At 44.8% G+C, this 12,500-nt stretch overlaps 1 protein-coding gene across 5 annotated transcripts in view; it reads right to left on the reverse strand.

The window, feature by feature from the left end:
• Window positions 1–12,500, reverse strand: part of LOC105891164 (copine-8) — a 118,424-nt gene that overhangs the window by 86,018 nt on the left and 19,906 nt on the right. For 4 of the 5 annotated variants that reach the window (XM_031582461.2, XM_031582462.2, XM_012817318.3 and 1 more), the window contains exon 2: window positions 3,445–3,485. In XM_031582461.2, coding sequence (XP_031438321.1) covers window positions 3,445–3,485 — 41 coding nt within the window. Of the gene's footprint in view, window positions 1–142; window positions 180–3,444; window positions 3,486–12,500 lie in introns of those variants that run through there. The other variant, XM_042710003.1, reaches the window with a different exon arrangement.

Below are 12,500 nucleotides of genomic sequence, written 5' to 3' on the forward strand. Positions count from 1 at the left end.
ATGCTGCTTATGCCTCTATATGAGTGTGTGCACATGTTTATGGGTGTAACAACAAAAGGGTGTTTGCAATGAAAACATATGCAGGATAACATCACTCCAAAACTACAACACAGCAAGACAGGGACAACGGAAACTGACTTACAGAAATGGTCATGCAAGGCAATCGAGGATATGACTAGCAAGAAAGGCAGAAAAGTGCACACTCAAGCAGACAAAAAGGCCTGAAAGAAAAAAAGGAAAACAGAGGAATGGAGGGGGAAACAAAAGAGAAAAAGAGACAAAGAGAAAGACAGAGTTAAGTGAACACGGTGCATTCCAGTGGAGATATAGACACATACACAGCAAAAAGCACAACAGTGAAGAAGTCTTACTAATCAATCACAGGCACAGAGTGATCGATCAGGAAACGACCACAGAAAACATCAATTTAGACATCTGATTGTGCCAGAGTTAAAAGCTAGGTGAACAGCAGCCTGCCCAAGGAAGCAAAGTATGCTAAGCTAAAGCTAAAAACAATAGAGTGAATAGAAAACTGCTCATTAAAAGAAACCTTTAAGACGTTATAGAGACGGACAGAGATAACAAGAACCTCTGGACAGTGCAGGAGTGACAAATTACAAGGTATTTGACTGTTGATCTTTCCATACAACAGAAAGTAAGGCATAGGGATTAGATCATAGGGATTAGGACATGAAGCTGAAGGTATAGGGATTAGGAAATAGAGATTAGGACATAAAGTTTAGGATAGGTGGTGCAAGATGTAGGGCTTGGGACACAGGGCAAAGGACATAGTAGTATGTAGGAGATAGGGCAAAGGACATAGTAGGATGCAGGGTATAGGATGTGGCATGTAGGTTTAAGGGAGACAGTCCCTGATTTGAAATTCGAGCAGGCAGTCATTCTCAGGCCTGTACTCCACACGCTCACTTGAGGGAATCCCTTCTGCCATCTAGTAGGGCATTCTGAGTCAGTGAGGACATCCCCTTGAACCCTTGCTTTTACTCATGGGACCTAATCTAGAAAACCAGCCTGGTATCCCAGCATGCCTTTCTGCTCACTCAGTGAACACCATCCTCAGCAGGCGTGCTGCTGTTGCACGTGTGATGTGTGTGTGTGAGGTGAATAGGTAGTTCAGGAGAAGATGGAGGGCAACGTCGAAGAGAAAAGAAATAGAAACGTATGTAGGATCTAGAAAAAAGTATTTCATCTTAAGAGTGGCTCAGAAACCAAAAGAATGTCATTTTTCTGAATGACGCAAAAACCATCAAGCCCTCGTAATCGTTTGGCAAACCCTCATCATTCCGTAACTGTCTTATTTCTTGCCTCTCTCCTCTCTCCTGTGTCTCACTGAGTTCAGTCTCATTCTACTTCTCCTTGGGTCTGTTGTCTCTCTCCTCTCTCATGTCCCTCGTTTCTCTCATCTGTCTCTCATCTCTTGTGTCTCTCGTCTGTCTCTTGTCTTCTTCCACGCTCATTCTATTTCTCTCTCACACACACACAGGCACACACACACACACACACACACACACACACACACAGGCACGCACACACACACACACACACAGAGCTGGAGCTAATTTGTCGTCTGGGAACTGCGTCTTGCCTGCTTTAAGGAGCGTGCCGCCTACTCAGAGCTTCTATATATAAGATGCCCAAAAACACACAGATAAACGTGTTAGTCATGCCTGCCCTACGGGCACCCTGGCGTCATCACAGCGCTTGGGTGAGTCAGAGGGAGAGCGGCAGGGGAATGTCACCATGCCCACATGGGTGCAAGGGCATGCCCACTGAATGCATGGAGCACGGGGATATACCATAAGATGGAGCGAGAGATGGAGAAGGAGATGGAGAGAGAAATGGAGGGAGAGATGGAGAGAGAAATGGAGGAAGAGATGGAGAGAGAGATGGAGGGAGAGATGGAGAAAAATATGGAGAAAGAGATGGAGAGAGAGATGGAGAAGGAGATGGAGAGAGAAATGGAGGGAGAGATGGAGGGAGAGATGGAGCAAAATATGGAGAAAGAGATGGAGGGAGAGATGGAAGAAAAAATGTGTTTTAATGGCACCTGAGTGTGTGTGTGTGTGTGTGTGTGTGTGTGTGCGTGCGTGTGTTTGTTTGTTTCAGCATGAGCAGAGAGGGCTTCTCCAAGAAGTATTTCCCTCAGAACTTGATCAGACACGACACACACACGTCAGCTTCTCAAGCTAAAAAAAGCTAACATGGGGTTCACTAACTTGACACACACACACAGTCCAATAAGGGGGGAAGATGAGGTCCATTCACAAGGTGTTTCTTCAAAACTCAGAAACACACACACACGCGCGCACACACACACACACACACACACACACACACACACACACACACATACGTACACACATTAGGTTTCGCAGATGACAAACCTTGGATACATTACAGACAAGGTATGAGCTATAGTCTTTCCACACAGGGGTCCCTCAAAACTCAGACACCACCCCCCCCCCCCCCTTCCCCCCCCCCCCCCCCCCATATGTTGTGCGAAACATATAACACTCCCCTACCATAAGACTTACACAAAGCCCTTTCACATGGGGTTTCTTAAATCACAAGGCATGTAAGGCACTCTCTCCTGCCACTGAGCGCAGTCGGCCATTCAGTGTCTAGCTCAGGGACACTTCCACACATAGCACACAGAATCCCCAGATGGATTACCAAATGTCTGTTGGTCTCTGAGCGACTCAGAGAGAGAGCTGTTAGAGACAGGTTCGTTATGTGAGGCAAGAGAGGGGATGGATTACCACATGTCGGTTCCTCCTGAGCCAGTGTTTACCATAGACTCAACCGCCAGCTCCGTTCCTACGTGTCGCATGGGAGTCAGAGCACACTAAAATGATATAGCTTTATTTCACCATAAACTCTACTGTACACTACTGCATTGGCAAAGACGCTCTAAAATATTTACAGTACAGCTTAATGGAGAAGGGTGTGCTTGAAAGGATGGACATAGTTCAGAAATGCTGGGCTGTTTTTTGCCTCAAGTTGTTTTGAATACTTTTAAAAGTCAGTGCCCATACTTATTGTACATGCTTCTGAGGGCTGAGAACTGATATATGGTAGCAAAGTGCATCAGAGTCTTTTCTGATGGAAGTAGATTTTCACAGAACTGCCGGTTAGATACAGGTTAGTTATGTGAGGCAAGAGAGGGGAAGGTGACGAAAGTGGAGGGGTGGTTCCACATGCGAAGAAGTTGCACCTGCCTTCCTAGAACTCAGAGAACTTAATAGATGGGGTTCCCACACAGAATTCTACTAGGTTCCTCAGGGATCTATCTTAAGGTCCAGGATTCTACTCTTAATAATAACTGCACTTATATTCTCACACTGAGAAATCAACTGGTGGTAAGTCACAAATATACACACATAATTAGACACTACAACATGAAACATGATATGAAAAAGGGCTTACTTGGATCCGATTTGGAGAAAGTATCTCTGTCAAGCAGGTTTCTGAGGAAAGAGAGAGAAAGCGAGAGAGAGACAGACAGACAGAGAGAGACAGAAACAGAGACTAAGATTAACATGCCTTCATCACAGTGTAATTACGACATTATGCAGACTCCTAATTGGAGCATTAAGGAACCCATAGCATCAGGCTGTGAGTGTGTGTGTGTGTGTGTGTGTGTGTGTGTGTGTACGACGGCATAATTATGACATTATACATTATACATTTTAGACTCTTAATTTGGAGCATTAAGACATTAAGACACCTATAGCATGAGGGTGAGTGCGGGACCCTTCATGAAGTAATTATGGAGGAGTGTATGAGTGTGTGTGTGTGTTGTGTGTGTGTGTGTGTGTCTGAGGAGTAGAGGGGCAGATGTTTGCCTTCATGCCATCATTGGCTCACTGATGAAGAGATGGACCTGAACGAACACATTGCCGTGGCAACAGTTCAACAGTGCCATTTGCAGCAGCCAAGTTAATAACCAGAGACGGACCAATCACAGGAGCAATGTAAAACAACTTGACAAGAGGGGGTGGGGGGGGGGGAGTAAAGAAGAGAGAAAGTAAAGAAAGGTTGATAAAAGGAGGTAGGGCTAAAAGGGCAGTAAATGATGGAGAGGGCAAAGAAAGCTGGATAGAGAGGAGAAGGCCCAGATACATTTTAAGTGAGCACATAGAAAGAGGGTAAGACAGAAAGGGAGAGATGGAGAAGTAGATACAGAGAGAAACAGACAGAGAGGGAGAGATGGAGAGGTAGAGAGTGAGAGGAATAGACAGAAGGGGCGAGATGGTGAGGGAAAGATGGAGAGATAGAGAGTGAGAGAAATAGACAGAAAAGGCGAGATGGAGAGGTAGAGAGTGAGAAGGATAAGACAAATTTAGTGTTGCTGAACATTGAGAGGAAATGAGAGAGGGAGAGATGGAGAGGAAGAGGGATGGGGGGATGTAAATTGGATGTGAAATCGGATTAGAATGATTGGGAGAACGAGAGAGGGAGAGATACGGAGGTAAAAGGATGAAAAGAGATAGTGAAAGACAGAGAGACAGAAGCTAGAGAGAGATGGAAAGGGATTAGAGAGAGGGAGGAAAAGAATGGAGTGCACTGAATAAATCTGAGATCTGTTGATGTGTCACATGCCCATCTCTGCTCACTAGCATCTCTGCTCGTTAGCTCAGCTGTGCGAGACGGATGTGTGGGTCAGCAGCACCAGACTTTTGCCGAGGCGAGAAAGGATCCATCCCAGAATCAGGCTGGATTCACATGACAAAGCGCTTTTTCTGACCCACCTGTCTGCTATGTACCACAAGCTTACCCGAACCAGATCACAGGTCTGCACAGGTCTGCACCAGATCATGGTCGTTCGGTTCTAGAGCCAGATGGTTCCGCTCACACTGAGGCTGGATCCATAAAGCTCCTGCTTGATGTAGATGTATTATGAGAAGCATGGTTCTGCACCAACCTAAAACCAGCACCCTCAGACAAAGTGTGTGGTTCTCTCTGCATAGAACTTTCCACAACAGGAACGAGAACATTCCGATGCACTGCATTGCAGGTCCAAATACTGCGGTTTTAAGGGTTGCCAGTCCAAATACTGCAGTTCTAAGGGTTGGGCCCAGATGGCTCCACTGTATTGCAGGTCCAAATACTGCAGTTCTAAGGGTTGGGCCCAGGTGGCTGCAGTGAGTATGAATATCGATTCTGGCTTTTGGTTGAGAAGCTGCCCAACACTACATTACTTTCAAGGAAGTTCAGCTGCCAAATATGGCCATCTCATCAGTCTTCAGAGGAGGAGGGGGGGGGGCAAAGTCAAAATTGGAGAGTGGCCAAGATGAGCCCAGAAAGAGACACTGGCAAAGTGGAGAACTGAGGCAATGATGAATACACAGCTGTAGCTGGTGTGTGCATGTGTGTTTTGTCCTCTCGGACTGATGCTGTGTAGTATTTATGTATGTGTGTGTGTGTGTGTCTGGTGTGTGTGTGTGTGTGTGTGTGTGTGTGTGTGTACACGAGGAGTGATTTGCACTGCGGTTTGTGAGTGCTTGTGGGCAACACTATGCAGTCTCAGTTTCAGGGTCAAGGTGTGTGTGAGCTGCAGGTGTGTGTGTGTGTGTGTGTGTGTCTGTGCCTTTCACACAGCTCTTGTAGTGAGAGTTCAAGGAGATGTTAGCGCATAGAAAACATTTACCGTAAATAAAACCGTGTAAGGAAGATGGCCCTCAGACCTACTTTATCTTGGACATGGTCATGACTGATCTGATCTGTCACACACTCCAAAAGGATTACCTCACTCAGAGGAGAGAGAGGGAGAGAGAGATGGGGGGTGGGGGGGTGGGGAGGGGGTGAGAAAGGGAGAGAGTGAGAAGGAGAGAGAGAGAGGTAGGGGGAGGGAGAGGGGGATAGAGAGACAGTGAGAAGGAGAGAGAGAGGGAGGGAGGGAGAGAGAGGGGAGCAAGGGAAGAGAGGATGAAAGAGGGAGAGGAATTAAATGTCTATCTGGGGCGGGTGATGGTGAGGAAGACTGTGGGAGACAGCATGTGGTCGACTAAAAACCGCCCACACACATATGCACATGTGTACACACACACACACACACACACACACACACACATATATACACACACACAAGCGTGTCTTTAAAAAGCACAAGCACTACGAAGAGATGCTGATTACGTCATGGTCTTTGGATTCTCCCTGTGGAGGACCTAAGGGTTTCCACCTGAATAGGTAAAATGACACTGATTCACACACACACACACCTACGCATGCACACACACTCTTAGTCACACATTCACACACACACTTACGTGCATACACTCACACGGGGATATACACACATACCTACACAGACACGCACACACACACACACACACACAGGCACACACACACACACAAATACACACACACAAACACACACACCCAGGCCACTTACACAGATGTTCACAGTACTAGACAGAGAGAAAGAGACATAGAGTACACCTATCCCTCTCTCCTTGCATACTCTATTTTTAACATGGAGGAACAGAAGGAGAGAGAGAGAGAGAGAGATAGATAGAGAGAGAGAGATAGAGAGAGAGAGAGAGAGACCACAGAGCTACAGAGAACACACAAATACACACACACACAAAGCTCTCAGCAGCGTGGCAGATGTACAGGGAGACACACACACACCCACAAATATACACATGTACTGCGTAGAGGGATGCAGAGATAATGCCAAAAGCTAAAGGGTAAAATGGGTCTTTAAAAGCCTGCGTCATACTGTAACTAATACTCTTTCTTTCGTTCTCTTACAACACACACTCACACTCACCAGTCCCTCATACATAAATGACATTTCATCCATCAACTGGCATTTACAATCATCCACTGATTTGTTTTGATTATTCATGTAAATGTGTGTGTGTGTGAGAGTGTGTGTGTGTGCATGCTTGCATCTGTGTATCATATTCTTGCACCTGGGCTTAGACGAAAGACTTAGGACAAAAACAAAAACAAATGGTTTAGAGACATTTTCATGAACTGAAATAAAATAATTCACCAACTAAAAACTAAAACGAAATGAACAAAACTAAAACGAAATGAAACTAATAATGTTACTAAAAATAACTAATAAATGTAATGTAAAATCAAAAAATTTAATGATATTAACTGTCCAAGATGGCGGACGTTGTATCCAGATGGCGGACTCCGTATCCAGAGGAAAAAATTAAGGTTCTGGTCCTACCTATTCATGTTGGCGGGTGCCACACTCCCAAAATCCTGTGTAGCTACAGTTAACAACCTTAAGACGGTAATATAGTGTCAAGACCTACACTCACTAATGGAAGTAGCTTAAAAACTGGTAAACGGATGAAAACTCCTCTGGTGATTTGCAGCGAACTAACCTAATCACGAGATGCGAAAAGAGATCTCTGCGCAATCGCGCAGGCAGTCTGCTACAGTCTCTGGCCTTTCTAACAAGTAGGCCTTACTATACAGTGAAAAGTCAGATATGTCAGGGAGGAAACACAAGAGTCCTGTACGAGACTATATCGAATTTAATTCATAGTGAAAGCGGTATAAGCAAATACATGGTACATTCAGGCAACAGCATCTGTGACGTAGAAATCAAAGGGAAAAATCTCCCAAATCTAAAAGGTGCAGTGTGGAGTATTTAGGGTGATCTATTAGCAGAGAAGGAATATAGTATTCATAATTATGTTTTAATTAGTGTATGATTGCCTCAAACTACGAATCATTGTGTTTAGGTAGCGGGTCCTCTTCCACATAATCTGCCATGTTGCACAAACCGAAACACTGGCACTTGAAATGGTCTATCCCTGACGGCAACTGTAGCTTCTCCTACATGCTTGGAAAGGGAGTTGGTTGCATTCTGCAGCCTCACCACTAGATGCCACTAAATCCTACATACTGTACCCTTTAAAGTTAACCTTCAAAGTTACCATCAGCACACATTAGTTTCTGGTGTTTTCACCAAACAGAGGCCCGAATAGGGCTGCAGCAACTAATCGACTTAATCTACTAAAATCGACCATAAAAACAGTTGCAAAACTAATGTAATCAGTTAGTTAGTTAGTCTTTAAGCATGTCCCTGCACACATTAACTAATTTTTTTCTAGATCTATGGAGTAGCTAGAGTTCGTTCCTTAGCTGTGATGAGAAACAAAACCTAAATAGGATGGAGGGCAGCAAAAACCTTTAAATCTAAGAGCCTTTCACCGAACTCTGGCCTTTGCTAAGAGGGTCGCGATGCACAGTTGACCAGCATGGGCGCACATCTGCTATATACAGGTATTTGAAAAGGAAACTTGACAGCTCTACAGATGTACACTTGGCTTGTAAATGTAAACTTTAGCTCAAAACCAAATTAAGTACGATTAGCAACGCAATTGCATGACTGCTTGCATGACATTCTAAAATATGGGAACTTGATGAGGATTCAACATCAGTGGCCATTTCCATATCAGTGTTTGCCACTAATTCACTGCGTTGGTGTAATAAGCCTTCACTTGCCATTTTGGTTTATATAAACTGAAAACTATAAAACTATAAAAACAACAAAGTCACTTACTCTACTGATCATGCTATGTCTTCAGAAATGTTGTGTGCATATGAGCTCTGTAAAGCGCCGTAAAGCAGCAATAAGGAGTTCTGTTCAAAAACGAACAAGCTAACTACCTAAAAGGCATGCAAAAACCTTGCAAACTCCACCAACAGCCCAGTTGACACTGATAGAAGCTTGCCAACACACTAACTGGTGTCTTTCGGCAGTATAACTGGCAATGCCATGCTGTGAAAGCTTTTCTTCCATTTTTGCAAGGTATTCCAGCCCGCTACACAGAACTACATAGGGTATATCCTGGATGGCTAGTGGGAAACACACAGAGGTTTATCTGTCCTTCACATGACCATATGCCATCAAAATGAATTTGAGGATGGTACCAAAACTAATTGCCTATAAAACCATACCTCAAAAAGTTTTTAAGACAATTTTATTGTTTTGGTGCTATATGAAATTAAATCGAATTCAATATTTAGATAATTAGTAAGTGGAAAGCAGGCACAAACAAGTTTTGTAGTGCCACTGATCTTGTCTTGTGATAATGAACCCACGAGATGATGCTACTCCTCACTTCAAAACAACTTGTGCAATGACATGAAATTTGATTGGCCAGCTGGTTTCACTATACCCCATGTGAAGTGTTACCAGTGTTTCCCCTAAGATGTTTTCTCAGCAGCGGTGTGGTCGTGCACGTCCACAAGCCCAGGGCACTGGACCCGTTTATGCTGTCATGCTGGGACATAAGTGAAGTGATGTGAATGTGATACTGAGAAACCCATTATATATTGCACTAAACCAAACAAAGCTGTTTGCAAATGATGTTTTTTTAAATTCCTTTTAATAAATGCAAATGTTATTATATTAATGCACTGAATGTGTTATGATTTGTTTACAATAACAAAAAGCTTAGTTAGTGTACAAACCTTGAATCTTCAAATATAAACTAACCAACTAACCAACTAATCAAAAACATTATTGACAGATTAATAGATTATCAAAATAGCTGTTCGTTGCAGCCCTAGTCCTGAATGCAGCCCCGAACAGCTGTGCCGTCACTGACAGAGATGCACGTTGTGATGCTGATGGTGTGTGTGGGGGGGGCGGGGGGGCGGGGGGGGGGTTCATGTGGGGGTGTGTTGCCTAGGGTTAACAGGGAGAAAAAGGGAGGGGGGAGCGGGGGGTTCTGTGACGTGTGGAGAAGTGTGCCACTAGAGCGAATGTGACATTTCTATCTGCTGCTAACACACACTCCCTCTCTTTCTTACACACACACACACACACATACACACACACACACACTCCATATTTCTCTTACACACACACTCTCTCTCTCTCTGACACACATACACACATCCACACACACACTCCCTCTCTGTCTCACACACACTCTCTCTTTTCCACACACACACACACTTCCTCTCTCTCACACACATACAAAAACACACAAACACACTCTCTCTTTCTCTCTATTCTACCTCACTCTCTTTTCTCTCTTTTGCCTTCCTCCCCTCTCAATCTCTCTTCCCTCTCTCTCTCCTCGCTCTTCCTCCCCTCCTACTCTTTCTCAATAGACGAGTGTTGGAGAGGGGTGGAGTGTGTGTGTGTGTGTGTGCGTGGGGGCGGTCACTTCCATTTAGAGGAGCAGGAGGGTGTGGGGACGGGGGGAACTTTCATTTAGAGGAGGGGGAATGTAATGGATTTGTCACCATCTATATATCTGTCATCTCCCTGTCATTTCTTCTCTCTCTCTCTCTCTCTTTCTCTCTCTCTCTATCTGTTCCTATCACTCTCTGCTTTCTCTCTTTCTATCTCTCTCTCTCTCTCTCTCTCTCTCTGTCCCTCTCTCCCTTCTCTCTCCTTCCTTCCTCATAAATACAGTGAAACAGCAGGACACAGGGCCTCTGTAATTCTTTAATTACTCTGACTTCACACTGCTTCAGCGTGGGCTTGGCTGTGGGCGCATGGGAACGAGCTGACACTGTAAATACACACACAAACACACACGCGCGCGCACACACACACGTGCACACACACACAGTAAACAAGCACAGCAAGATATCTGAAATGACAACGGTTAATTACCATAAGTATATGTCTAGGTGTGTGTGTGTGTGTGTACATGCCAACATACATGTGCTTGTGCATGACTTTGTGTGTGTGTGTTTGTGACCATTACCCGTCCACACTGTGGTGGTTGAACTCTGTGTTCCATTTAAATGAGAACTGAATGAGCTAGTGTTACCTAACCCGCCATGTCTCATGCACAGTGATCAGATCTGGCATTGGAGCATATAGTTTTAGTGTTCGCCTCGTAGCATTAGCTTCCACTGTAAGCACAGGAGTATCTCATCAGGCATAAAAACTTTAGTGTTAGCCCCGTAGCATTAGCTTCCACTGTAAGCACAGGAGTTTCTCACCAAACTTCAGAGTTATCCCCGTAGCATTAGCTTCCACGGTAAACACAGCCATATCTGACCTAGCATTTCTGATTTAGTTTAGTTTTAGCCCTAGCTTCCACTGTAAACACAGTCATATCTAACCAAGCATTTGTGATTAAGCTCTAGTCTTAGCACTAGCTTCCACTGTAAACACAGCCATATCTGACCTGGCATTTCTGCTTTATCGTCAACCCCCTAGCATTAGCTTTCTCTCTAGGCACAGGTATTTCTCACCTGTTGCCTGACTTCATCTGGCACGTGTGATGCTACACTGGACACCACTAAAAGCCCAGATCCATTAAGCTGACAGAAAGCCTGGCGAGATGCCAGGATTACACGATGAGAGGGTAAGAGAGGCTTGATAAACAACCATTACTCCACTGCAGACTAGGAGATGGAGATGACAAACAGAGGGAGTGGGAGAGAGAGAAAAAGAGAGAGAGAAATATAGTGGATGACAAGGTACGAAGGACAAAACAACATGTGTGTGAAATATATAGAGCACTGGGAGGGGAGGGTAAGGGGAGTAGCTTCAATGAGATAAGAAAGCTAGAGGAGAGAAGAAGAGAGGAGGAGAGGAGAAGAAAGGAGAAAAGAGAAAATAAGGTAAGGTGAGGAGAGGAGAGAGGAAAAGAGAGAATGAGAGGTGAGAAGGAGAGGGAAAAGACAAAAAAAATGAGAACAGAGCAGAGAAAAAAAAGTAATAAAAAAAGGAGATAAGAAATAGATGAGGAAATGCAAAAAGAGAGAACAGGAATGAGATGAGAGAAGAAGAGAAGGAAAGAAGGAGAGGAGGGGAGGGAGGCAGAGTGGAGAGATAACAGGATCCGAGGGGTTAGGAGAGGATGTAAAAAGAGATGGATGTTAAAAGGATTGGGGCGAGGGACTGTCACTGACAAACAGGTGAGAATGTGACCTGTCCACCTCTATGACAGGCCTTCGTTTCAGCCAACTCCCAGAAGAGATACACACACACACACACACCATGTGCACATACACACTTCATGCACACACGCATGCATGCGCAGGCACACACAGACACACACATAAACACACACACACAACATGTACATGCACACACACACGTGTCATCTCCAGCACCTCTCATCCACTCACACCCAGTGGGACCCCTGGCAAAATCGTGTCAGTGGCCTTCCAATCGTCGCCCTGGCAACTGCTATCCAATGGCTGCTGCTGCCCTTCTGACTGACAGTTGCTGTATTCTTGCAGAGAAAGAAAGAGAGTAGGATGTTTGTGTGTGTGTGTGTGTGTGTGTGTGTGTGTGTGTGTGTGTGTGTGTGTGTGTGTGTGTGCGTGCGCGTGCACACGCCTGAGTGCATCTATATGTGTGCTGGAGTGTGAGTCTATATCAAGTGTGTCAAGTGAGCAAGTGCATCTGTGTGTGAGTATGTGTGTGTGTGTGTGTGTGTGTGTGAGTATGTGTGTGTGTGTGTGTGTGTGTGTGTGTGTGTGTGTGTGTGTGTGTGTGTGAAAGAGATGATGATGCCGTGTATTTA

Source organism: Clupea harengus, chromosome 16, assembly GCF_900700415.2.
Source record: "Clupea harengus chromosome 16, Ch_v2.0.2, whole genome shotgun sequence".
Classification (NCBI taxonomy): Eukaryota; Metazoa; Chordata; class Actinopteri; order Clupeiformes; family Clupeidae; genus Clupea; species Clupea harengus.